This window comes from Saccopteryx leptura, chromosome 1 (assembly GCF_036850995.1).
Source record: "Saccopteryx leptura isolate mSacLep1 chromosome 1, mSacLep1_pri_phased_curated, whole genome shotgun sequence".
Classification (NCBI taxonomy): Eukaryota; Metazoa; Chordata; class Mammalia; order Chiroptera; family Emballonuridae; genus Saccopteryx; species Saccopteryx leptura.
This window is the reverse complement of record NC_089503.1, coordinates 189,735,395-189,762,466: the sequence shown is the minus strand read 5'-3', so window position 1 is coordinate 189,762,466 and position 27,072 is coordinate 189,735,395. Positions and strand designations below refer to the sequence as shown.

Here is a 27,072-nt window from a genome sequence, read left to right as displayed (position 1 = left end):
ATGAGGTTGTAAAGTAGATGGACATACATTCGGGACTTCCAGGCACTGAATTTAAACATGGAGATGTTTAGACACAGAGTATCTATGTAAAAGAATTTTTTCATGGTGAATAAATAAAAACAAACAAAATATACCTAGAAAATTCTAACCAAGAAATATCAAATAGCTTAATAAAATTGACAAGTGAGATACATTGTGCACTGTGAATATTGGTTATACTTATGTACGTTTTTGGTTTGATATATGTTAAGATGAGTTTATCTCACCTGACCTGTGATGGCACAATGAATAAGACATTGACCTGGAACACTGAGGTCACTGGTTCAAAGCCCCAGGCTGGCCCAGGCAAGGCACATACTAGAAGCAGCTACGAGTTGATGCTTCCCTTCTCCCCCCCCCCCCCCCGCCTTTCTCTCCCTTCTCCTCTCACTAAAATAAATAAATAAAATCTTTTTTTAAAAAAAAGATTGTCTCATCACTTACATGCCCGTTTTTTCCAGGATAAGTTAATTTTTCACAAAGGTTATACCATCTTTGTATAATAATTTATAAAGAAGAAAAAATAAGTCCTGAAAAGACTTTTCAAGTAGCAGAACATGTTGATTGTGTGTAAACACCGAGTCCCACATGCAGGGAGGCCCAGCGCCGCCTGCTCCTCGGTGTTCTCGTTAGACTCGCTGTGTCTCATGGAGACACTTGAATAAACAGGAGTGGAAATCAACTGGAATAAGCACATGCTTATATTTGGCTTTTCTTTAGTTCTGTAGCACTGCGAAGTGGTGACTATAGGCAGAGCGTGCCCCTCGTGGGAAGTCTAGTGTTCTTGGTACATGGTTTTCTCGTATTATCTCACACACAATGTGCTCATATTTTCAGGATTCCAGTCAAATTGAGCTACTAAAAGAACTAATGGACCTTCAGAAGGACATGGTGGTCATGTTGCTGTCTATGCTGGAAGGTAGTTTAAACTTTTATTTCTATTTCTATTATTCATACCCAAGTTGCCTTTCTTTTTTTAAGGATCACTATTTGGGCATGCTGCAAAGAATAGAACTTCCACACTGAGATGTGACGGCTGCCTGGATTTATCTGGAGCTTTATTATCTTTTCTCAAGTTTGTTTTTAAAGCAGAGAAATCTTGGCCTGACCTGTGGTGGCGCTGTGGATAAAGTGTCGACCTGGAAATGCTGAGGTCGCCTGTTCGAAACCCTGGGCTTGCCTGGTCAAGGCACATATGAGAGTTGATGCTTCCTGCTCCTCCCCCCTTCTCTCTCTCTCTCTCTCTCCCTCTCCTCTCTCTCTCTCCCTCTCTGTCTCCTTTCTAAAATGAATAAAAAAAATAAAATAAAACAGAGAAATCTTGTCTCTCAGTTTACACATTGGTGGAACACCCGTGGTGTTCAATGCTGCTGCTTCCCCTTGCGTGGTGCTAACCTAGAGAGCGCACCCGGGCAGGTTGCATGTGAAGATGTTTGTTTGTTATCATGGGGATGACTGACCTTTGGTTACACTCCAGCCTGTGCCTTGCTGCTGTGAACCGATGGCACTGTGTGTCCTGTGGGTTCTCAGAGTCCTCAGGGCGCTTCCCAGCTGGGGGTTCCTTGGCCTCCCCTACACAGGCCCCTCTGTTTTTTTTTTTTTCTCTTTCCATTTTCTTTTCTCTGCAATCATGTTTCTCCTCTGAGTCAGGCAGTGAAGGCAGTGATTGCAGGCTTGGTTCTGTAAGGACCAAGAAAAGATCAAAATGTTAGATTCAGGAAAGTGTGCTGGGATTGCCAGAGTATAGGAGCAGAGACAGAGAGGTAATGATAGGGACCCTGTAAGGCTGAGAACAAAGGAAGACAAACATTTGCATTCCATTGGTCAGAGACCCTTATCAGAAGTTTATGTTTGAAATTCGCCAATGAGCTAGACCTAGCCCCAGTTGCTATGCTGTGTGCAACCCCCTTAGCGAATAGGTAACTGCCACATCTGCTTCTGTATAATGCTTGCTTACTTAGGATATATAAGGAACTAGCTGTAAGCGCCAGGTGCAATTCCCGTTTGTAGCTCCTTGTGGGTACAGTGTCTCCGGACACCTGGGAATTCGCCCCTGCACAGGTTAAACTGGCCAATAAAGAAACATCTATACTCCTGAAAGTCTCCAACGTCTGTTCTCATACCCAGTGCATGCTACATCCTGGGGGCTTGTCCGGGATCTCCCTCGGTGGAGCTTTTGGGTCGGAGACTGAAAGGACAGCTCGAGCTGAGTAAGTATTTACTTAGGATCCTCATTTGGTGTGGTTTTTAGGCTCCAGAGTGTTTAAACCTGAGGTAGTAGGTGGGACGCCACTGGTAACCTACCCAGGGCTTTCAGAAGTGGGACGCCGCTTTCTGAAAGGAATTGTTAACTCTAGGAGTTAACTCTAGGAGTGACCGGTCACATTAAGAATTTTTGTGCTGCGCTGCGCTGCGCTTTGTCTGAGCTCAAATGACTGAGCTGAGTGTGAGACAATCTTTTACTCTTATCATACTGCTTATCGATGGTAGTGTGTTGTCACTTGTTCTGTTAATTCTTGAATGTTTAGAGGCAGACAGAGCAGGATACAGAAGAATGGGACAACAGGAGTCCGTGCCCGGTTCCCCGCTTGAGTGCCTGCTGAACAACTTTTCTGACTTCCAGAAGACGGCCCAAGGGTACGGAGGGCCACCTCCAGATCGAGAGACCCTCCAGAACTTGAGCCAATTAGAATGGCCCACCTTCAACGTAGGGTGGCCCACTGAGGGCACTTTTGATCTCCTTATTGTGTTTGCTGTTCGGGCCATTATCTACCAGGTGCCCCATCCAGACCAATTTTTGTATATAGATTTGTGGATTGATATAGCCACTGAAAAGCTGGGTTATATCAGAAAATACATAAAGAATAGCAAGAGAGAGAGAAGGGCAGTGTGCCTTACTGCAGATAATCAGAAAGCAGGGGAAGGCAGCAAGAAGGAAAAGAGAGAAGCTAATCCCCCAGCACGGCCTACCGTGCCGTCATCTAGACTTTACCCTGTTTTGCCCGAGCCACTGGAGGATCACCTAGACCTGGTGAATTTTCCTCCACCCTATCGGAGGCTGGAGGAACTTGATTCTTCGCGGCAAGATGTGAGCGGGCTTTCGAGTCCGCCTCACACTCGAGGAGGAGCGGTTTATGGGGTGGGAGGCACCGCCATCTTGCCTCCTTCGGCGGGAAGCGCTGCCATCTTGTCTCCTTCAGCGGGAGGCACCGCCATCTTGCCTCCTTCAGCGGGAGGAGCCCAGGGGAACGTGGCCATTTTGCCGCTCCAGGAGGTGCCACCGGCACCGGATGGAGGTCCCCGTGCACCACCCCGTTTTATCTATGTGCCTTTTTCCTCCAGTGATTTGTATAATTGGAAACATCAAAATCCTCCCTTTTCTGAGAAACTGCAGGGATTAATATCCTTGCTTGAGACCGTTTTTAGGACCCACCAGCCAACGTGGGATGATTGTCAACAGGTCTTTCAAACTCTTTTTACTACAGAATAAAGGAACAGGATAATGAGAGAAGCAGCTAAGGCTGTTCTAGAGGATGGGGAATGGATGTGGAAGTCGAGAATGTCCTTCCTAAACAACCCCCAAATTGGGACCCAAATACTTCTGGGGGAAGGGAAGCACTCTTCCAGTACTGCCGGGCTCTGTTACAGGGCTTAAAGGCAGCAGCCAGGAGACCCACTAACTTCAGTAAGGTAAGTAAGGTTATCCAGGGAAGGGAAGAGTCCCCCGCTGCATTTTTAGAGTGGCTAATGGAGGCCTACCAGGTTTATACCCCCATAGATCCAGAGGCTGAAGAAAATCGCAGGTTGATGAATATAGCCTTTGTAACGCAAGCTGCATCAGACATTAGGAAGAAGCTTCAGAAGTTAGAGGGATTTAAAGGGAAGAATAGAAGTGAGTTGCTAGAAATAGCTCAGAAGGTATTCATAAATAAGGATGACCCAGACTTAGGGAGAGCGGCCGTCAAAATTTTCCTTGCCGCTCATAAGTCAGAAGGGAAAGGGAAAGGTAAGCAGCAACAACGAGGCAAAGAAAGAGGTCAATCACAAAAGCGAATAGACAAAGACCAGTGTGCATACTGCAAGGAGAAAGGACACTGGAGGAGAGATTGCCCAAAGTTACAGGCTGACAACCAGAAGCCAAAACAAGCCCCAGAGGTCTTGCTCCAAACCTTAGACTGAAGGGGCCGGGGCTCAATTTCCGTTGGCTCCCAGGAGCCCATGGTCACCTTAACAGTCGAAGGAAAACCAATAGACTTCCTAGTTGACACGGGAGCCACCTACTTAGTTCTGAAGAAAACACAGGGCCAAATACAGAAAGAAACTACAAAGATAGTAGGGGTAATGGGCAAAGCGGAAGCTTACCCACGGGCCACTGCGAGAATTACTAATTTGGGCCGAGGCACTATCACCCACTCATTTCTAGTCATTCCAGATTGTCCTTATCCTCTCATGGGCCGAGACCTCTTGCAGAAACTTCAAGCAACAATCACCTTCAAGCAAGGAGATAGCATCTCCCAGGAAGAAGGTGAAAAAGTCAGCCTAGAGGTAACGGTGCCCCTATCTGAAGAATACTTTATGGCAGTCCTCCAGGAAGGTAAGGACGAAGCCACCGGGGTCCCAGAGGAGTTGCGGGAAAAAGTGCCTGGGGTGTGGGCAAAAACCAACCCACCAGGCCTAGCCGCTCACCAGCCACCTGTCATAGTGCAGTTGCTGAGCACCGCTAACCCAGTATGGGTAAGGCAATACCCCATACCTGCACGGGCTAAGCAGGGCATAGCACAGCATTTGAAGCACTTATTAATGGCAGGCATCCTTTGAGAATGCCAGTCAGCCTGGAACACACCTTTGCTCCCAGTCCAGAAGCCTGGGACCCAGGATTATCGCCTGGTGCAGGATCTGAGAGAAGTAAACGCCTGAGTAGAGACTATTCACCCATAGTGCCAAATCCTTATACTTTGCTAAGCTCGTTGCCCCCTACTCATATCTATTACTCAGTGTTAGATTTGAAAGACGCTTTCTTCTGTATTCCACTTGCCCCCAAGAGCCAAGAGATATTTGCTTTTAAATGGAATGATCCAGAGAATGGATTAGTGGGGCAATATATCAATACATGAACCAGGCTTCCTCAAGGGTTTAAGAACTCCCCCACTATCTTTTTTTTTTTTTTTTTTTTTTTTTTTTTTTTTGTATTTTTCTGAAGCTGGAAACAAGGAGAGACAGTCAGACAGACTCCCGCATGCGCCCGACCGGGATCCACCCGGCACGCCCACCAGGGGCGACGCTCTGCCCACCAGGGGGCGATGCTCTGCCCCTCTGGGGCATCGCTCTGCCGCGACCAGAGCCACTCTAGCGCCTGGGGCAGAGGCCAAGGAGCCATCCCCAGCGCCCGGGCCATCTTTGCTCCAATGGAGCCTTGGCTGCAGGAGAGGAAGAGAGAGACAGAGAGGAAGGAGGGGGTGGGGTAGAGAAGCAAATGGGCACTTCTCCTATGTGCCCTGGCCGGGAATCAAACCCGGGTCCCCCGCACGCCAGGCCGACGCTCTACTGCTGAGCCATCTGGCCAGGGCCTCCCCCACTATCTTTAATGAGGCTTTGAGCAAGGACTTGCAGGGGTTTCACACTGCCCACCCATCGATTGTGCTGCTCCAATATGTGGATGACCTCCTCATTGCTGCAGCAGAAGAAGAACAATGTAAGGAGGCCACCCTAGACCTACTCCAGGACCTCCAGCAGATGGGGTATCGAGTCTCTGCCAAGAAGGCCCAGATTGTCACCCAAACTGTAAGTTATCTGGGATATAACTTGCAAGGGGGACAAAGGACATTATCCGGTCAAAGGATTCAGACTGTGTTACAGATCCCAGAACCCACTAATAAGAGGCAAGTACGAGAATTTCTGGGAGCAGTGGGCTATTGCAGACTTTGGATACTAGGGTTTGCAGAGCTGGCCAGGCCCCTACATGAGTTGACTCAGGGTAAAGAAGAACAGTTCAATTGGACAGATAAGGAAAGGAAAGCTTTCCAAGCACTAAAGGAAGCCTTAGTAGCCGCCCCTGCATTGGCCCTACCAGACATGACCAAACCCTTCCAGCTGTATATTGCTGAAAAGGGAGGGGTAGCCTTGGGAATCCTCAGCTAAGAGCTTGGGCCATGGAAAAGGCCCGTAGCATATCTGTCCAAGAAGCTAGACCCCGTAGCGGCTGGCTGGCCAACCTGCTTAAGGGCACTTGCTGCTACCTCCACCCTAGTTAAGGAAGCTAATAAACTGACATTGGGCCAGGACATTCAAGTTATTGAAGAACACTATCTAGAACAAGTGCTGTGTGCCCCACCGGATAGGTGGCTCTCCAATGCATGATTGATGCAGTACCAGGCACAGCTATTGAATCCCCTGGCAGTACAGTTTTTGAAGATGGCAGCCCTAAACCCTGCTACTTTGCTACCCTTACCGGACCCAACAGTGGGCCATGATTGCAGACAGATACTGGACACTGTAACAGGGGTCAGATCGGACCTTTGGGACCAGGCCTATGAGAAGGCAGACCTCACGCTGTTCACTGATGGAAGCAGCTATGTCCAAGATGGACAAAGATATGCAGGAGCAGTGGTAACTACCTAGGACAGAATCTTGTGGCAAAGGGCCTTGCCAAAAGGTACGTCTGCACAGCGCGCGGAGCTGATCGGACTGACGCAGGCCCTCCAGATAGCTGAGGGAAAGGTGGTCAATATCTACATGGACAGCAGGTATGCCTTTGCCACTGCTCACATTCATGGTGCCATTTACAAAGAAAGAGGCCTGCTAACTGCAGGAGGAAAAGAAATTAAAAATAAAACTGAGATCCTGGCCCTGCTTGATGCCATTTGGTTTCCCTCTAACGTGGCCATAATTCATTGCAAAGTACATCAAAAAGGGGACTCTCCAATTGTTTAAGGAAACTGTTTTGCTGACGCCGCTGCCAGAGAAGCTGCGGAAGAAGGAACTGCAGACATTCTTCCGCTCTTGCCTCAACCTTTGCTGCCCTCAGACCCTAAGTATACTCCTGAAGAAGAGCAAGAAGGGAAGCAATTAGAGGGTAAAAGAAATAAGCAAGGATGGATAAAACTTCCAGATACCAGACTCTACTTACCCCAGGAAATTATAGGAGAAATAGTAAAGGAAATCCATGCAAGTTCCCATCTAGGGCAGAATAAGATAGAACAACTAATCAAGAAGTACTATGTGGGACCCCAGATTAGAAATATAGTACAATCTATAGTTTCCAGATGCAAGACTTGTGCTAAAGTCAATGCCATAAACAAGAAGCTTCCCCCCTTAGTTAGATATAGGGGAAAGTGCCCAGGAGAATTATGGGAAATAGATTTTACAGAAATGACTCCAGGGCAAACAGGATTCAAGTATCTACTTGTACTAATAGATACCTTTACAGGATGGACAGAAGCCTTTCCTACCAAGGGTGAAACCGCTTCCACAGTTTGTAAGATCCTACTAAGGGAGATCATCCCTAGATATGGGATCCGCATAGCAATAGGATCTGATAATGGACCAGCTTTTATCTCTAAGATTTCTCAGGAGTTAGCTAAGAGGTTAGGAATTGATTGGAAATTACATTGTATTTACAGGCCTCAAAGCTCAGGGCAAGTAGAAAGAATGAATAGGACTTTAAAGGAAACTCTAATTATCAATAAGTTGAGGGAGGAGACCGGCGAAAACTGGGTAGAGTTACTCCCTTTTGCCCTATTCCTGGTTAGATGTATACCGTACACTAATAAATGGACCCCCTATGAGCTCATGTTTGGACAACCAGTTCCTCTAGTTCCCCAGCTCACCAGAGAGGAAATAGAGGTATCTAATCATAACTTCCTCAAGCCCCTACAGGCATTGCAGCAAATCTGGAGAGAAGTAAGAGAGCTACGGGAGGAGAGGGCTGCAGCATCAGGAGACAACACCCGGGAGTTTTCACCACTGGACCCTGGACAGTGGGTTTGGATCCTTAACCACCGACGAGGGAACCTAGAGCTGCGGTGGCAAGGGCCATTCCAGGTACTGCTCAGCACCCCCTCTGTGGTCAATGTAGCTGAGAAACCTTACTGGATCCACCTTTCCCACGTGAAACCGGCTCAACCCCCTGAGGAGGAGTCTCAAACATGGCAAGTCAAGCAGACCCCCAGAGAACCTCTAAAACTCACTTTCTCCTCTGTGAACTTCTAATTGTTTATTGTCTTTCTGTAAATGGGTTAGAATTAAAGGAATGGGTATTAATCAGGACAGCTGATGGAACAATAATAGCACAAAATAATACATGGGGCAACCAAGTAACTTTCAGAGTAGATTTTTCAAAGTTCTTTGATGATGAGTTCTGTGACTCTCCTGTAGCACACAGGTCTATAGGATTAGGACCTAGAAAACCTTTGGGCTCACCACAATGGAATAATGAGGTGTGTTGGCCCTCTCGCCATAATAGGGCATTGTGGTATACTCCCCATTATGTGTGTCCTGAGCCTCTTTCAGGACGGCGCCACACTTGTGGATCTACCACTGACTATTATTGTAAGGCATGGGGGTGTGAAACACTTGCTTCTCAATGGAAGCCACCAAGACCTGACCCAGACATAGATCTCTTCCACCTGGGAATTAAGTTTGGAGGGAAAAGGCTTAATGATGAAGGGGGATTACCAATGTTCTATAAACAATTGTAACCCTACCATTGTCACCATCAAAAGGCCTCAAGACCCAAGTTGGAGTAAGGGAAAAACATGGGGAATAAGACTCTATACCAAAGGCACGGATCCAGGAACCTTCTTTACTATCAAAAGATTGATTTTCTGGGGGATCTCTCACCCTAGCTGAGTTCCATGGAAAAGGGACGTGTTATCCCATAGCTAACTTCATTTTAACTAATTCTAATTACAATGACTATTGTCTTAATCAAGAAACTCTGTTTAGTGATCCAGAAAAACCTAAGGTGATAAAAGCACCAGAGGGATTATGGTTTGTGTGTACCCAAGGTATATTCAAATGTATTGTTCCTACAAACCCTGAGCTTTGTGTAAGTGCATACATCATCCCTCAAGTGTATCTGTATGGAGACAACCCTGATTTCCTTCTTATGCCACCTTTAAGAGAAAAATGAGCTCCTTCACTTCTAATACCTATCATAGCCACTATAGGTATTGTAGGATCAGCAGCAGTAGGAGCTGCCTCTCTAATTCAGGGAGACTTGAATTTAAAGCAGTTGTCCCATACTTTTTCAAAGGACATTGCCATACTCCAGAACCAGGTAATTTTCTTAGAGAAGCAAATAGATTCTTTAGCAGAGGTGGCCCTACAGAATAGGAGAGGGCTAAACCTCCTTTTCCTTAAACAAAGAGGGTTATGTGCCGCCTTAGGTGAAGAATGCTGTTTTTATGTCAATCATTCTGAAATAATTAGGGAAAATATTAAAGTGTTAGCAAACAGGTTAAAGAATAGAAAGTTAGAAGAAGAGGATAACCCAGGGTGGTATGCCTCTATGTTCAGGACCTCTCCATGGCTAACTACTCTCATATCCACAATTGCTGGGCCACTACTGATACTTTTGTTAGCCCTCACTATTGGGCCTGTAGTTCTTAATAAACTCCTTGCATTTATAAAAGAGAGAATTGGGACTGTAAAGGTAATGGTCCTATCTCAACCCTATACCATTCTTCCTGCTGATAAAGAATCAAGGGTTTGATTTATGCCCCAACAGGAGTAGGGAATGTAAGGACCAAGAAAAGATCAAAATGTCAGATTCAGGAAAGTGTGCTGGGATTGCCAGAGTATAGGAACAGAGACAGGGAGGTAATGATAGGGACCCTGTAGGGCTGAGAACAAAGGAAGACAAACGTTTGCATTCCATTGGTCAGGGACACTTATCAAAGGTTTATATTTGAAATTCGCCAATGAGCTAGACCCAGCCCCTGTTGCTATGCTGTGTGCGACCCCCTTAGTGAATAGGTAACTGCCACATCTGTTTCTGTATAATGCTTCCTTACTTAGGATATATCAGGACCTAGCTGTAAGCGCCAGGCGCAATTCCCGTTTGTAGCTCCTTGTGGGTATGGTATCTCCAGACACCTGGAAATTCACCCCTGCGCAGCTTAAACTGGCCAATAAAGAAACATCTATACTCCTGAAAGTCTCCGACATCTGTTCTCGTACCCGGTGCATGCTACAGTTCCCGCTCCCTTGCCCCAGCACTCACATCCCTGCTTTCCGTCTGCTGCCTGACCTTGGGACATGCCCATGTCCAAGTTCAGTCCCCTTTGTCCAGTGAGATAGCAATAGACTGGTGTGCAAATTTGGTGAAATCTCATGAATACGACCAAAGCAACTGAAAAATGTTTGCTTTTGTGTGACCTCCTTTTTCCTGTAAATCCTCCCTAACTTTTGCCTGTTCGGTAGCCAGCCCTGCACTGCGCAGCGGCACCTGCCGGAGGCGGCGGTCACATCTGTGCCTGTTTGGTAGCCAGCCCTGCACTGTGCAGCGGTACCTGCCTGCCGGAGGCGGCGGTCACGTCTGTGCCTGTTTGGTAGCCAGCCCTGCACTGTGCAGCGGTACCTGCCGGAGGCGGCGGTCACGTCTGTGCCTGTTTGGTAGCCAGCCCTGCACTGTGCAGCGGTACCTGCCTGCCGGAGGCGGCGGTCACGTCTGTGCCTGTTTGGTAGCCAGCCCTGCACTGTGCAGCGGCACCTGCCAGAGGCAGTGGTCACATCTGTGCCTGTTTGGTAGCCAGCCCTGCACTGTGCAGCGGCACCTGCCGGAGGCGGCAGTCACGTCTGTGCCTGTTTGGTAGCCAGCCCTGCACTGTGCAGCGGTACCTGCCTGCCAGAGGCGGCGGTCACATTTGTGCTGGATTTCAGAGACGCACCATTTGTTCTGAACCCCTTGTTGGCAGCTGTAACTTTATCCCCCAGCACAGGGTCCTTTCAACCTGACCTCAACTCAGATTTTAGTCCAAATAATAACAATAACCATAATAGCAACAGCAACCAGAGCCACACAACTTAAAATTAACCTCTTATGACATGGCAGCTCCTGGTTTCAGTATTTATTTCATCCTAATACCAGTTTTAAGAGTTTAATAGTATCAACATCACTTTTGCCAAAGAGGAAACTGCAATGCAGGGACGCTGAGCTCTGTCCCGGCGGCCTGGCAGGGAGGTGCTGGGGCTACCCGCCCACACATGGCTTCTAACCATGGTGGGCACCACCTCCCAGTTGGAGTTAGACCTCACGCTGTGCACCTGCTTCTGTCATCGTATGTTACGGCGCACACTCTGTTCAAGGAGTGAAAACCTGCCATGACTACTTTAGGACAAAACCTAATCTCAGGCTTATCTGCCATTTTCTAACTATAAACATTCTGAGCCAGGAAGAAGTGCAGGGACTGCTCCGCATTTCAGAAGGGAAAGGGGTCTGTTTGGGAACACTGATGTCCTCAACAGTAGTCAGAAAGAGTAAAAAGTACCTATCTTATAGATGCGTGAACCTTAAATCAGGTGTTTTCTACGATGAATGATTTTTTAACCCGAAAGCGCTGTGTAAATGCTAGTTTTTATTATTAATATGAGACTAGATTTCAATTTCTGGTTTTAGGATATAAATATTTGCCCATTTTCTTTATTCTAAAACATGTTGCCTCTTTGACCAGTTTGAGAGGGAAAAAATGACAGCTTTTGTTCAAATATTCTTCTATATGTGCTAGTCTAATCACTTAATAAATACAGTTTTGCATATGTTTGTGTAATCACAGTAATTATGTAAATTTTCCTGAAACTTTACACATTGGAAGATAAACAAGGTGCCACCTTTGGCTCAGATGTTATATAAGATCTGTATTGTTATTTTCTCTGTAGACACTGGTTTTATTGGGAGTGCTCATTTTGAATAAGTACAATTCTCTGCCACCAGGTAATGTTGTGAATGGAACCATCAGCAAGCAGATGGTCAACATGCTTATGGAGTCTTCCAACAACATGGAGATGATTCTCAAATTCTTTGACATGTTCTTGAAACTAAAGGGTTTGACATCTCCTGATGTGTTTAAGGAATATGACCTGGATGGCAAGGGGGTCATTTCCAAGAGGGACTTCCACAAAGCAATGGAAAGCCATAAGCACTACATACCATCAGAAACCAAGTTCCTTTGTCCTGTGTGAAGACAGATGAAAATAAGGCCCTTGACTATGAGGAATTTGTCAAACGGTTCCACAAACCCGCGAAGAACATCAGCTTCAATGTCGCTGTGCTTCTGACGAACCTGTCAGAGCACATGCCCAATGACACACGGCTGCAGACCTTCCTGGAGCTGGCAGAGAGCGTGCTCAACTACTTCCAGCCCTTCCTGGGCTGCATTGAGATCATGGGGAGTGCCAAGCGCATTGAGAGGGTCTACTTTGAGATCAGCGAGTCCAGCCGGACACAGTGGGAGAAGCCCCAGGTCAAGGAGTCCAAAAGGCAGTTCATCTTTGACGTGGTCAACGAGGGTGGTGAGAAGGAGAAAATGGAGCTGTTCGTGAACTTCTGTGAGGACACCATCTTTGAGATGCAGCTGACGGCCCAGATCTCTGAGTCGGACCTGAATGAGAGGTTGGCCAACAAGGAGGACAGTGAGAAGGAGAAGCCGGAGGAGCAGGGCCCAAGGATGGACTTCTTCTCCCTCTTGACCGTGCAGACAGTGCTGCTGGCCCTCATGCACAACCTCCTGACCGTGCTGCGGGTGCTCAGCCTGAAGAGCCTGAAGAAGCAGGTGAAGAAAGTGAAGAAGATGACAGTGAAGGACATGGTCACGGCCCTCTTTGCCTCCTACTGGGGGGTTGTGACAGGCCTCTTGCACTTCGTGGCCAGTGTGCTCAGGGGCTTCTCTCGCATCGTGTGCAGCCTGCTCCTGGGGGGAAGCCTGGTGGAGGGGGCAAAGAAGATCCGAGTGGCCGAGCTCCTGGCCAACATGCCGGACCCCACTCAGGACGAGGTGCGAGATGACGGGGAGGAGGGCGAGAGGAAGCCCATGGAGGCTGCCCTGCCCTCAGAGGACCTCAAAGACCTGAAGGAGCTAACAGAGGAGAGTGACCTTCTCTCAGACATATTTGGCTTAGATCTGAAGAGAGAAGGTGGGCAATACAAGCTCATTCCTCATAACCCAGATGCCGGCCTCAGCGACCTGATGAGCAACCCAGTCCCCATTCCCGAGGTGCAGGAAAAATTTCAGGTAACTTATCCGTAAAGGGCAGTGGCGTTGGACCCCATGTGGGGCGTCAGCAAGCTGCCAGTCGGCGTGTGTGCTAGGGACAGAGTTTGCTCAACACAGGACCTGAATTTCCAAAGGGAATTGGCTTTCTAGTCAGCAAAACTGGCCTTTGAAGGTTCCTTACAATTGAATGATCTTAAACTACTAGGTGGGAATGCAAATACTCACCCAGATGACAGTAGGCAGTGAAACAGGACTGTGTCCTCAGATGCATCTGGGTGTTCACACTGCGCATCAGAGGGACTCAAAAGAAATAGAGGCCATGTCTGGTGCTTTTGAATTGCCTTAATAAGTTATTAGAAAGAGAAAACTAACACTAGAAAATTATTAAGTGTTCACTGGCATAGGCTGTAGACAGTAGAGGTCACATGCATGGAGAGAATGGAAGCATTAGTGTGGTTTGGGCAGCAGTTAAGGAGACCCAGGAAGGGGGACTGAAGTTGGCCTTGCAGGGCGAGTGAGATTGGAGCAGGTGAATGAGGTGTGGATGGGTGTTTCTGAAGGAGAGGCGAGAGGAAGGCACCGGGGAAGTCACACCCAGTGCCATGGGGTGGGGTGCAGGAGGGAAGCATGCCAGCACTGTATCCTCATAGCAGAGGGGTCGTTTATAGCAGTAATTTTCAACCTTTTTTGAGCCGCGGCACATTTTTTACATTTACAAAATCCTGGGGCACACCACCTACCAAAATGACACTCTAACACAGTACATATTATACATATAGTTAATAATATAGTTTCTAAATGTATTTATACTCTCTTAGTGTGAAGCCTGGGCCTGTTTCGATGAACACAAAAGGGATATCCTGGCAGGAATGGTAGAAAGACACACACGAAGCTCTTCCTCAACAGTTCTCAGTCTCTCTCTGTTTTTAGTTTTTATCGCAGTCAAGCTTGAGAAGCTCAGCTCACATAGATATGTGGTTGAAAACGGGAGCAATGTCAAAATAGCTTTGTTGGCCAGAATGGGGAACTCCTTGGCAACAGATAACCAAAAACTGTCCAAAGGAAGATCAGCAAACTTAGCTTTAAACCATGATCTTGTTTCAGTTCATTGCATTCTCTTGCTCCTTTAAAGTCATGTCCTTTCCAGCAACGGATACTGAACTGTATGGGTCCCTAACCCAGTCAAGGCATTCTGTGAAAGCTGAAGAGAAATAAAATGACAACGTCTTCTCAAGAGTTTTCAAATGTCTGCCAGTCATCTCGCACATTGCAGCAGTGTTGCCATCATGCTGTTTCTCGGTGAGCGGGAACATCTCAAGGTTGCCACACTGCACATGTTGTTGCCAGAGCTGCACCTTTAAATGGAATCTGTTATTTTATCAGTGCTTGTAAGCAGGTTTTCATTTCGGCCTTGCATCCGTGTGTTCAGTTCATTCAGATAATGAAATATATCAGCCAGGTATGCCAGCTTTGCACATCACTCATCACTTGCAAGCAGCTTTGAGTAATCAGACCTCTCGTTTGTCAGAAATACTTTAAGTTCCTCTCGCAACTCATACACACGGGCCAGCACTTTGCCGCGCGACAGCCACCGGACCTCCGTGTGGAGCAATAAGATTTTATGTTCTGCTCCCATTTCTTTACACAAAGACGCAAATAAGTGACATCTCAAAGGTTGCGTCTTCACAAAGTTAACTATGCTCACAACATCATTCAACACAGGAGCTAGATCTGTTGGTAAGGTCTTTGCAACGAGGGCCTCATGGTGCAAAAAACAGTGTGTAACAATAACATCTGGGTTTCTTTCTTTGACCCTACTTACGAAGCCTTTGAGATGCCCGACCATGGCTGCAGCCATCAGTGCAGACACCTGTGCAGTTTTCCCATGTAAGCCTGCTTTTATCAAGATATTTCAATGTGACCCGAAATATTTCCTCTCCTGTTGATTTTTCTGGCAGTGCCTTGAAAAATAGGAAGTTTTCTCTAATGGCTCCTCCATCCACAAAACGCATGTTGGCCAAGAACTGACAATGTCCACTAATATCTTTCGACTCATCAAGTTGCAAGGCAAATTTCTTACTGATGCACACCTTTTCCAAAACAACAGTTTCAATGTCCGCAGACATGTCATCAATATGTCTGGCAATTATGTTATCTGAGAGAGGCACTTTAACTATCTCTTTGGCCACGGTAGGGCCAAGCATCTCATTTACAATGGCTTTACAAGCTGGCAGTATTAATGTTTCTGCCACAGTGTGGGACTTTTTTGATTTAGCTACGAGTTCAGCAACAAGGTAGCTAGCTTTGAGGGCTCTCTCGTTTATCTTTGTGGTTTTTCTCAAAAAAGTTGCCCGTTTCTCATTGTTTGTATGTAAGCATAGAAAATAGTCCATCGGCTTGTTTTGAATGGAAGGGTGTTTCATTTGGAGATGGTGTTTAAGCTTGCTTGGCAGCATGGCGCTATTGGATAGCTTCTCATCACACACCAAGCACAGCGGAGTCGGTGCTATCTCATCCCTGGTGAAAGTAAATCCAACTGAAAGATAGCTTTTGCTGTATTGCCTCGAGCTCACTGTCTTGTCTTTTTTCTTTTGTCAACCACTCATACTAGGGCCTTCATCTGGGTCAGAATTTTGTCCAGGGCCCTGTTCAGCATTTTCATTTTCCCTTCTCAAAAACCTCTTCATCACTGTCATTTGCTCGTCTTGCTGAGATCCCAAACTGTCACAAGAGTGAAATATGCCTGGCAGAGGTCCTTTAAATAAATTACATTTATTAAAAAAAAGTTAAATAAAAAAGGATAACCCCCTCATATATACAGTCCCACATAACATCCCCTTATAAATACAGTCCCACGTAACATCCCCTCATATACAGTCCCACATAACATCCCCTCATATACAGTCCCACGTAACATCCTCTCATATCAGTCCCATGTAACCTCATATATAGAGTCCCATGTATCCCCTCATATATACAGTCCCATGTAACCTCATATATATAGTCCCATGTATCCCCTCATATATACAGTCCCGCTAATAGATACTGGAGCTTTCATCAAGGTTGTGGGTTCAAATCAATTTGGCAAATACTCTCTCTATATAGATACTGGAAAAAATCAATTTTAGAAAATGTTGGTACTTGTGTAACATCATAAGTCCTCAGAGCATCTCTACTGTCAGATTGAGAAATTTGCTTTCTAGGTAAGGATTCTGATAAATACTAGAGCTCTCCCTGAGGTTGTGGGTTCAAATCCCATGGTCAGCTGGGTGCAGGAGCCTTGGTTCTGTCTGTTTTGATGGTGTAGATAGAGATTTTAGCTCTTTAAGAAGATGACCCTTCAGGAGGCCATATACAATATAGATAACATTGTGATGCATTGTGATGCTTGTATATCACCCTCTGCAGGGGCCTCTTTTAAAAAGAAAAAGGTCAAATATCTATATACACCATCAGGATAGACATAACCAGCTGAGGCTAAGGCTTCATCTAGTGGTGGCAACATTTACCTCCAGTCCTGACCAGGATTAGAAATCAGGACCATGGGGAGGAATAGCAGCTTCAACTACCCCAGCGGGGACCTTCCTGGGTATAGATGAGAGGCGGCCTACTATTGGTTCATCGCTAGTGGTCGGGATGAATCCTAGAAGGTGATTGGTCAGTGAGCGTTCCCTGTGCCTCCACTCTTCCTGTTTCTGATAGCTGGAGGGATTGTGAGGGGAACGTTTATGTTCAGATGGAGGTGGCTGGCGGTGGGCTGGATAAATAGCCTTCGTGGGTGTATCCGGCACGCCAGCCGTAGTTTGGGGACCCATGTTTAATTTCCCCATGGCACACCTGACCATGTCTCACAGCACACTAGTGTGCGGCAGCACACTGGTTGAAAAACACTGGTTTATAGGTTGCTGTTCGGGCCCTGGGCACAGGGCTCCCTAAGCTCATCCAAAGGTGATGTGGGACCTGCTTTTCTTTTCCCAATTGACTTTCAAGGAACAGGAGGCAAAGGAGGAAGAAAAGGAAGAAAAGAAGAGAACAAGTCGGAACCTGAAAAAGCCGAGTACGTGTGGGGTCCCCGTGAGGCTCTTCAGGGGCAGGATGCCCTTCCTGGAGACAGGCTGCACGCGAGGTCCTCAGTGCGGGCTCTTCAGGGACAGGATGCCCTTCCTGGAGACAGGCTGCGTGGGAGGTCCTCTGTGCTGGGAACCGCCCGCCTGGCACCAGGCCAGCCTCGTCCTTTTGTCCCAGGTGTTGTGTGTTTGTCCTGCAGCAGAGAGTCCCTGGTGGTTCAGTGCCATGCTCTCCCAGACAACTGGGGCTCCTGTCTGGTTTTAACACTGTGCATGTGATTCTCTCTGGGAAAGGGGAGGAGACCCCTTTCTGGATGCTGTTCTGAGGGTCCTTGAGGAGTGTGTCCCTCAAAGCCAGTCCTAGGGCTGCACGCATAGAGCATTCTGAGGTGCTGGTCCAGCGGGTGTGGCTTGGGACTCGGCGCCCCCAGAGCACAGCTGTGCGGGCGGCCCCATGCCTCAGCAGCCTTTCTCCTGGTAGTGCCTCTCTGTTCCAGTTGAAACTTACAACTTTCCCCAAGTTTAAATAATTTTATATGCACATTTTAAAAAATTGGAATAGTTATATTTTTAAGTGCCTATGGTGCCACTCTGCACATACTGTTTTATTGTCCTTCACCAGTCTGTTACTTATTAGTTCATTTCTTGTGGTCAACACCGTTCATCCCCATGGGTCTCACTGTTGGGCCAGTTGTCAGCATGGCCACGTAAATGACTACTGTGAAATACAGAGAAGTGACAGGGCATGCAGTCATTTGGTGGCAATTGTTTAACATGAAAAATAACGTTAGACACACCTCACATGAGCGAGGGTAAGTGTGGGCTATGTGTATGTGGGTTTTGAATATGTGACTGACTACACTTACACCTAGATACACTGTCATACAGGGCTGGTATTTTTCAGCTAGAGGGGTTTTAGGTATCAAATTCTAGTGCTTCTAAGTTCATTATTGTCTGAAAAATTAATAACACTGACATTCTTTATACCTGTGAGCAACCAAATGCATATGTCTCTAATGTTAAGTCCTAAAGGCTGTCAGTGTTCAAGACTGGCCATTAAAATCATAACTTAAAAATAAGGTATGTTGGAAGTTTTCATTGTTATTCTCTTATCAGTGGAATGTTTTATTGCACAAAAGGAAAGGAATGTGCTATGATGTCCAGCATGTAAAATGTCCTCTGGATTTGAACTTCACAGTTATCCATCCACAAGAGGTCATGAGAACAGAAATCCAAACCCTAATTCTAAAATTTTGAATATTATTGTTTTTTGGAAGAGAAAGTTTTTCAAAAATGACACTGGTTTATATATACTGCTCAAAAATGAGGGGATATTTTATCGATAAAATATGAGTATCTTTGCTCATGTATATATGTGGGCACAAAACCTATTTGTCCTTTGGTTTCTGATGGCTTCTGTTTTTCTGCCTGTGTGCACAGGGGAGAGGATGGAGAAAAGGGAGCAAAGGCCAAGGACGAGAAGAGCAAACAGAAGCTCCGGTCCATCCACACCCACAGATACGGGGAACCAGAGGCTCCCGAGTCGGCGTTCTGGAAGATAATCATAGCTTATCAGCAGAAGCTTCTAGTAAGCCACTTTAGAATGAATGTGGATAGGACACATAGTGAGATCATAGTAACTCAAGCTCACAAATACTCATGGATCGTCCTTGGGTGGCAGTCAGGGAACCCAGTCAGCCCTGTGTGTATGTTTGACTTGTGGTCAAACCCATGACCTCTGCACACATTCACATGTTCTGAAACCACTGGACTAGTGACTGCCAGCATTTAGTGTCTTCCCACTCTCCTCTAATGATCAATAAATGGCACCAGTCATTTACTCAGCTGCTGAGACTCCAAATCCAGAAGTTGTCTCTGGCTTTTCTCTTTCTCCCCATATCATGCACAGTCCAACAGGAAGTCTTCTCAGCTCTGTCTTTTTTAAATGCATCGAGTCTTCCCAGCTTTCCTGTCTCCATGGTGCCCACTGGTCCACACCACCACTGGCACCGCTATCTGTTTCTATGCTCCTGTCATGTCCTGTTCGCTGATCCCTTGCTGCCACTCTGATTACACCTCTACTTTCCACACAGACATGTATAATCTTTTCAAATCATAGTCTGATGGCACCAAGTTCTCTTCGGGTTCTCCTGGAATAATTTCAATTCTGATAAGATTCATAACTAACCTCTCTCTGTTACTGTATCTAATCCTCATAGCAAACTGATGAGAAAGGTTCTGTTTTATCCTCACTTCACAGAGGAGAGAAAAAATGCTACAACAGTGATTAAGCTGCTTGTGCACATGCCCCTGCGAGTGCCACAGCCAGTGTGGCCCCAGAGATCACAGACCCCAAGCAGACCTCATCTAGCCTGGTCACTCACCTCTCTGACCCCAGCTCTCCTCCTCCTCCCTCCCTGGCTTCCTCCTTCCCATCCTCGGAGCCCCCAAGGCTCTCTGAACATCACTGTGGGCTTCTTTCTCTCTGACGCACTATTTGTTCCCCTGCAGCATTCAGGCATCTGCATAAATGACCCCTGAGCTAAACCTTCCCAGACCACCTGTGTAAAAGAGCACCCCTAGTCCCTATGCCCTAACCTGATGGATTTGTCCTCATAGCATTTAGCATCCCCTGAAGTTGTGTTTTTATCTGTAGCTGTACTGTTATCTGTGTCCTCCATGGTGGCCCGGGTTTTCTAATTCACTATTAGGTCCAGAACGGTGCTTAGATACATCCTGGGTTCTCGGGAAGTTGTTTTTGGTAAATGAATGAATGCTTTATTTAATTGTCTTCACATTTCAAGTCTTGATTCAATGAGCTTTTTGTTTTTTCTTTTTCACCTTCAGAACTATTTTGCTCGCAATTTTTACAACATGAGAATGTTGGCCTTATTTGTCGCGTTTGCAATCAATTTCATCTTGCTCTTTTATAAGGTATGTACATCTTAGTTTTTAAATAACCACTATGATGCCACAAACAGACTGAATGGAATGTAAAGGTTTCACAGAGCCCCGTGTAGTGAGCACATCTGAACCTGTTCTGAAACATATTTTGATGGAAGAGACATGTCCCCGAGTGCGAGGTGGAGACAGATTTGTTCTTCCCAACTCAGTGAGGGGATTGCCGCTGGGTCCTGGCTTCTGCGGCTCCCTGTGCTACGCTCAGTTCTTTGGTCATTGAGAAGGCAGCTTAGCCATCTCATTTTCCCCACGTGCACAGATCCTGCTAACTCCTGGTTCATTAGGAGTGATACAGATATGTGTACTACTTGCTGCTGGGTTGGAAGGCCCTCCTCCTGCAGGGAAGGAACGTCACATCCTGCTGCTCACAGACGAGGCTGGCTTCCATTGTTTCTTGTTTACGCTGATATCTTAACTGACTGCACTTTAAATGGTTTGAATCAGGTATCCACTTCTTCTGTAGTTGAAGGAAAGAACCTCCTCCCTCGCAGTGCAGGTGAGACCGCCCGAGGCAGCAGGCTTGGACAGCAGCGCAGCCCATGTGCTGGCCGTGCACTACGTGCTGGAGGAGAGCAGTGGCTACATGGAGCCCACACTGCGCATCTTGGCCGTGCTGCACACCGTCATCTCCTTCTTCTGCATCATCGGCTACTACTGCTTGAAAGTAAGACAGGAAGCATGGGGCCCCTGTACGTCCATCTGTGTGAGCATGTCTGTTGCAGGTCGGATTTCTGGAGTGTATTCTGAGATAGAAATTACATGCACAGACTATATTCGGGAACACTCCAGAATTCAATATCTGTAGGGCAGTGGGAGGGAGCAAGAGGCAGCAGAGGGCAGACACATGGGGCAGGCACAGGCCTCGCTCTATGACACTGTGGTGACAGCTGGGTTGCCCTGGGCTGGGGTATTGGAGCCTGGCCCTTTGAATGCCTTATTGACCAGGCCTCAGCTACAGGCTGCCCTGGGAAGGGGGTGTGGTTTTGGGTGGCCTTACTGTAGCTTTCTTTCACACTTACAATTGGTCATTGTTCACATAATGGCCAACTTCACCTATAGTTTGATCCCACAGAAGTGACCCAGTCACTGTGTCTCCTAGCGAAGCACCCATGTAGTAAGACTTGTAGAAATACATCATTCAGATCTAGGAGTCATGGTGCTTGTTCTGATAGTACAGATGTATCTGCCACCCCCTGGGTGGAAGGGCTTCCCAACTTGTCTCACTGCCCCAGGAAATAGCACAGCTCCCGCCCCAGGGCTCCTCCAGGGAACCCCATGAGTGGCACTCAGGAAGGTGTCTGAGTGCACAGGCTGCCATTTCCTCTGCGACCTCTCATCTATTCCTGGCAAGACACCTTTTCACTGTGAACCTCTGAAAAACTAGGGCCCAAGGTAGAAGAACAGGCAGTAAACAGGACACTTCTTCAGACTGCTCTCCACCCTTCCTCTTCTCTGATGGGGGATATTCTCGGATGATTCCAGAGTATCTGCATCTTTCTTGTGTAAAGTCATTGCCTACGAAAAAGGAGTCAGTATGTTTGGGACATCTTGACAAATGTAAAAAGATTTTTTCCTGATGTTTAAACTAAAACTTATTTCAATATAACATATTTGGACATGTTGAAAGGATTATTGAAAAGATTTCTCAAATAAAACTGTGTGTTTTAAAAGCATGCATTCTGGAACCTTAGTAACATTGTTATATTTTATTACACCTATTTATGTTGCAGTCATATATATGTATCTGTAACATTGCAAAGTGAAACAGTTTTGCATAACCTTTTTTCTCTTTAATATTTAAAAGTGACTTCATTAGTACAAATTACCTGTGAACTATGTGTTTAAAAACAGATGCGTGTATATATAATATATATTCTATCTCTTGTTTCCCCCAAACTTCCAGATGCTTCTTTCTGCCTCAATATAGCTGATGCATTTCCATTCAATCTTTACCTTCCTAGAAGTAACATGGGAAATACTTCCTTCCAAAAGTTGTTTTGTAGCAATAGTGACCACAGGAGATGCCAGTAAATCTACACTAATTTAACATGTTTATTTGTAGGTCCCACTGGTTATTTTTAAGCGTGAAAAGGAAGTAGCTCAAAAATTGGAATTTGATGGGCTTTATATTACAGAACAGCCTTCAGAAGATGATATTAAAGGCCAGTGGGATCGACTCGTAATCAACATGCAATGAGTAAAGAATAGATGAGACATTTTAGTACTCAAAGAATTCAAAACATGAAATACTTTACTGGGGTCTCCTGCAGCTCTGTCAGAGGTTTAGCAGAGGTGAATAATGGCTGAAGATTCAGCCAAGAAATCTAAAGGCTAAGCACCCTCAACCTCCTGATGGAGGCCATCAGTTATTGCCATCTGTGTTGAAAATTTCTTGATCAGAAGGGGCTTTGAGTCTGGCCCATGGCCCTGGTGGAACTTTGCCCCCACCACTTTATGTTCAGAGAAGGGCGTCGCTAGAGTGAGACCTGCAGTACAGAGCGCTCTCATCCGGGAGCACAGAAGAAGCAAAACTGTTCATTAAGGTGGGAGTTGTAGCATTAAAGGCAAAGAAACTGCATTTCACACTTTTTTCTTCTTTTTTTTTTTCCAAGTGAGAGGAGGGGACATAGACTCTTGCATGTGCCCCGACCAGGATCCACCTGGCAACTCCTGTCTGAGGTTGATGCCCTGCCTATCTGGGGCCATGCTTACAATGGAGCTATTTTTAGCACTTGAAGCAGAGGCTCCATGGAGCCATCCTCAGTACCTGGGACCGATGACTTGAACCAATCGAGCCATGGCTGCAGGAGCAGAAGAGAGTAAGAGAGAGAAAGAAGGGAGAGGGATGGAGAAGCAGATGGGCACTTCTCCTGTGTTCCCTGACCAGGAATTGAACCCAGGACAATCCATACACCAGACCAATGCTCTACCACTGAGCAAACCGGCCAGGGCCAAATTTCACACCATAATGTATCTACATTGTATACTGTCAGTTGATGCCATCAAGCAGCCTGGCATAAAACTAGCTGAGCATTATAATATGTAAAATAGATGACAGGAAACATACTTTTTTAATGCACTAATTATGTGGCCTTGTAAGATCAAGGTGCAGACTCCTGGTTCCTGTGCCTGGTGTAAATCCAGCACAAAGTATAGTTTTCCACCATTGAAAGTGTTAGTGGTGCAGTACCTGTGGAGGAGTTTATAGTACTCAAGAGGGAAATGCCATCTTTATATTGTGTTTAGTTTTGCCAATTAGATTTTAAAAAGAAGTTATTTCCGCCTCACCTGTGGTGGCGCAGTGGATAAAGCACTGACCTGGAATGCTGAGGTTGCCAGTTCGAAGTCCTGGGCTTGCCTGGTCAGGGCACATGTGGGAGTTGATGCTTCCTGCTCTTCCCCTCTTCTCTCTCTCTGTCTCTCTCTCTTCTCTAAAATAAATAAATTAAAAATAGTTATTTCCAATAGGTTCTGGGTTTTGAAATGGGGATAATTACACTGTGCACAAAAATTAGGGGATATTTTGTTTCTTCATATTCATTTTGAAATATCCCCTAAGTATAGTTTGTGGACAATGCAGTGCATGTTGGTTCTAAATGCTCGTGTTTTGTCTAGCAACTCTAGCTGTTAATACTAAATCCAGCTGTCTGTGCCTTTCGATGAGCTCCATTAGTCAGGGTGCACGCTCGTACTTTAGTTCCATGGTCCAGTTTTCTTGAGGATAACTGGTGCACGTGAGATTTTTCACTTTGTAGGAAAAAACAATGAAAGAGTTTTAGATGCTTTAAAGACACTTGGCAAAGCAATCTGTATATTGACATGTGGTAAGTAACTAAAAAAGAAGTCAACTTGTTAATAAAGATGCTCACAATCTTCTCCATTAAAATGTTTGCCCAGAGCCCTTTAGTGAGTCATATGGGCAAAAGTAGGTTTACAACTGTGAGTACACGAAACAGGATTTATTCTTATATTATTTATTAGTTATTGTATTATTTATTTGTATTAAAACCGCAAACCTGCTTCTGCCTACCCCTCTATTTATATATTAACATTTAAAATAATATGTGATGTACCCATGATGTAGAAAAATTATAGGCTAAGATGAGAAACAGTCATTCTAATTTTTATAAACAAAAATGCTTACATTTTTTTAAGTATTTTGTATATTCCAAACACTGTTGTTATATATCATTTTTTAAATGATACTCTTTTATTTCTATGCTTTTATATTTTTTAAGTCATTTCCCAACAACTACTGGGACAAATTTGTTAAAAGAAATGTAATAATACTTCTTAGAAGGAATAAATTCATTATTTTTTCTCCAAGGTGCATTTCAGATTTGAATTGATATGGCTCATATATTGAATGCGATCCTAGGGTGTGCCTTCTCTACTCATTAATGTCATTTCGAAGTGTAGTAGAATTTAATATGAATTTCAGCACTTGCACGTAAGAAGGCCAAACTATGCAGCTACAGAATAAATAAGCTTTGCTCCATCCACCTGTGCTCTGACTTAGGCGATTCCACAGTGCGTAGCGCACACATTAACAAGACCTGGTAGGAACGTCTGCTGAGATTGCTGAAGGCAATCTCAGTTAAGACAACTGATGAATCACAGGGCAGGCAAAGTTATTGCTTGGCAACAGAAAACTGCATTTTAAACTTTAAAGATCTTATTTTTGTGAGGTTTTATTCTTCTGATGCAGATTGCATCAGAGGGTGGTAGAGAAAACACTGAGACGGAGCTCAGCTGTGGACTGTGTCATGAAGCTCTGAGTGGGAAAGTCGTGGACAACCTCTGGTCTACCTACTGCACAGGACTTTAATGCTGATCATGATCTTAATGAACCAGTGCATGCACCAGAACCTACACAGTAAAATATTACCCTCATTATTTTCTAGCTCTTACTGCCCCTTGGCCCCTCAATGACCTGACTGGCTCCATCACCCCTGCTCCGTGATGAGCTGAAACTCCGTCATGCAGTCTGGCGGGGTGGCCACGGGTACTGGGGGGATGAAGTGGTGGTTTCCCTTTTGGTTCCCCAGGTCCGTGATGCTCACATGGTGGCTGGTGACAGGCCGCACAAACGTCTTGCAGCCAACCTGAGGGCAGCTGTGAAGCTTGCACCAGGAGTTTCAATCAAGTACATCATTGAGCATGTTGACTTTTTATTTTAGTAACAAGATTTTCTAGTTGAAAGAAGCAGCATGTCTGTTGAGTTTTTGGTGCAAGATTTTATCTCCTCATGACCTGGCATTTTGAGTAACACTGAACAACTGCTTAGGCAAAAGCTTTGAGAGAATAATTTTAAATAGGTAATTTGAATATTTTACTTTCATTAGTTAACAGAATATAGAAGTTTCTGCATTATTAAGCAAGAGTTTCTCTGAATGATATTATAAGGGTACGGCAAAAGTAGGTTTACAGTTGTGCATATGGAAAAAAGACAATAATTAATAAATAACAATACAAGAATAAATTCTGTTTCACATACATCTGTAAACCTACTTTTGCCCACCCTTGTATATTTACAATGAAATAAATAGATAAACTGTAATTGCAGCTCAGACTGTTCATGGGCTTCCTGCTTTAGTACCCAGCATATTCTCTAGGCAAAGGAGAGAATACGGCCCACAGAGAACCCCCTTAGATTAGTCTGACTATTCTTAGTGCCATGAGAATAATTCAAAACAAATAGTTTTCTTTAACCTAAATAATCTGTGGTCATAGGCTTTTTAACTACCATTGTTCTTTTATTTTTTTTTAACCTAATTATGCACAATCAGAAAAGGCCAATTTTTATTTCTGTTAATCTTGTCTTTCTATCTGTGTATTTTTTTCACTCTTATCTTTAACTCTCCCCCTTTCCCTTCTCTGTATTCCTGCTCCTCTTTCTTGTCCCATTTTGCTACCAATTCTCTCTCCTCCTGCTTTTTGTCATATGACTTTCCCTATTTCTTCCCATTTTCACTGTTTTGGACTTCTAAGAACTAATCTGAAAACAGGACATGTGCAAAACCAGGAAAACGTGACACAGGGACAGGGGGCAGGGAGCTGAGGGGAGCTGCTAAGAAGTGATTTTAGGGACACATACAGAATGTATACTAGATAAGAATTAAACTGAGGACCAGAGGACGGTGACACACTTCCATGTCCAGGTATTATTGGAGATTTGCTGGAGTCAGGATAGTATGGAGAGGGTACCATTACTGTGACGGCCAGCCCAGTGGTGTGCAGTGGTCTGTGTAGAAGGTGACGGCTGGAGGTCTGACTCTGCATGGTGCTTCTGGACTTCATGTCGTCCCATGCTTAGCATCTCTGAGCATGTTATGTTTTATAAAATACATTTCTTTATCCATAGAACAAAATGTTAGAAACTCAAAACTTAGATATTATGATAAGTCATATGAGGGAAAGCATGTCAAAATTTTTAGCATAATTCCTGGCACAAAGTATGAATTTGGTAGATGTTTCTTTTGTTCCATTTCCTCCCACTTCTTTACCCATTTACTGCAGCCCACCATCTTCCTTCCATATGCTTTCCTCTCTTGAATTAGAAACCTTGTTACTCAGATAGGTTGTATTTACAATGTTGTAAGTTTGCTTAGACCTGAAGCAGTGTGATCATAGGAGATGAACCATGTCAACAAGTGGTCATTGGTGCCAGTTGATTGCCAAACAGGAATCCTCAGTTTGTGTTACAGTAATCAGTAAACTTTATTCAGTACAAACAGCTCAGTTGTGATACAGCATGGCTATAGAAATGCTCAGTCGTGTTACAGCTCATTTAT

The 27,072-nt window shown here is 45.3% G+C and overlaps 1 protein-coding gene across 1 annotated transcript in view; it reads left to right on the top strand.

The window, feature by feature from the left end:
- LOC136388187 (ryanodine receptor 2-like) overlaps positions 1–27,072 on the top strand; it is a 195,594-nt gene that overhangs the window by 137,667 nt on the left and 30,855 nt on the right. Inside the window, 11 exon segments of the mRNA XM_066360153.1 lie at positions 877–958; positions 11,972–12,202; positions 12,205–13,268; positions 17,241–17,268; positions 17,271–17,307; positions 18,758–18,905; positions 20,165–20,251; positions 20,723–20,787; positions 20,789–20,942; positions 22,341–22,475; positions 24,517–24,558. Coding sequence (XP_066216250.1) covers positions 877–958; positions 11,972–12,202; positions 12,205–13,268; positions 17,241–17,268; positions 17,271–17,307; positions 18,758–18,905; positions 20,165–20,251; positions 20,723–20,787; positions 20,789–20,942; positions 22,341–22,475; positions 24,517–24,558 — 2,073 coding nt within the window.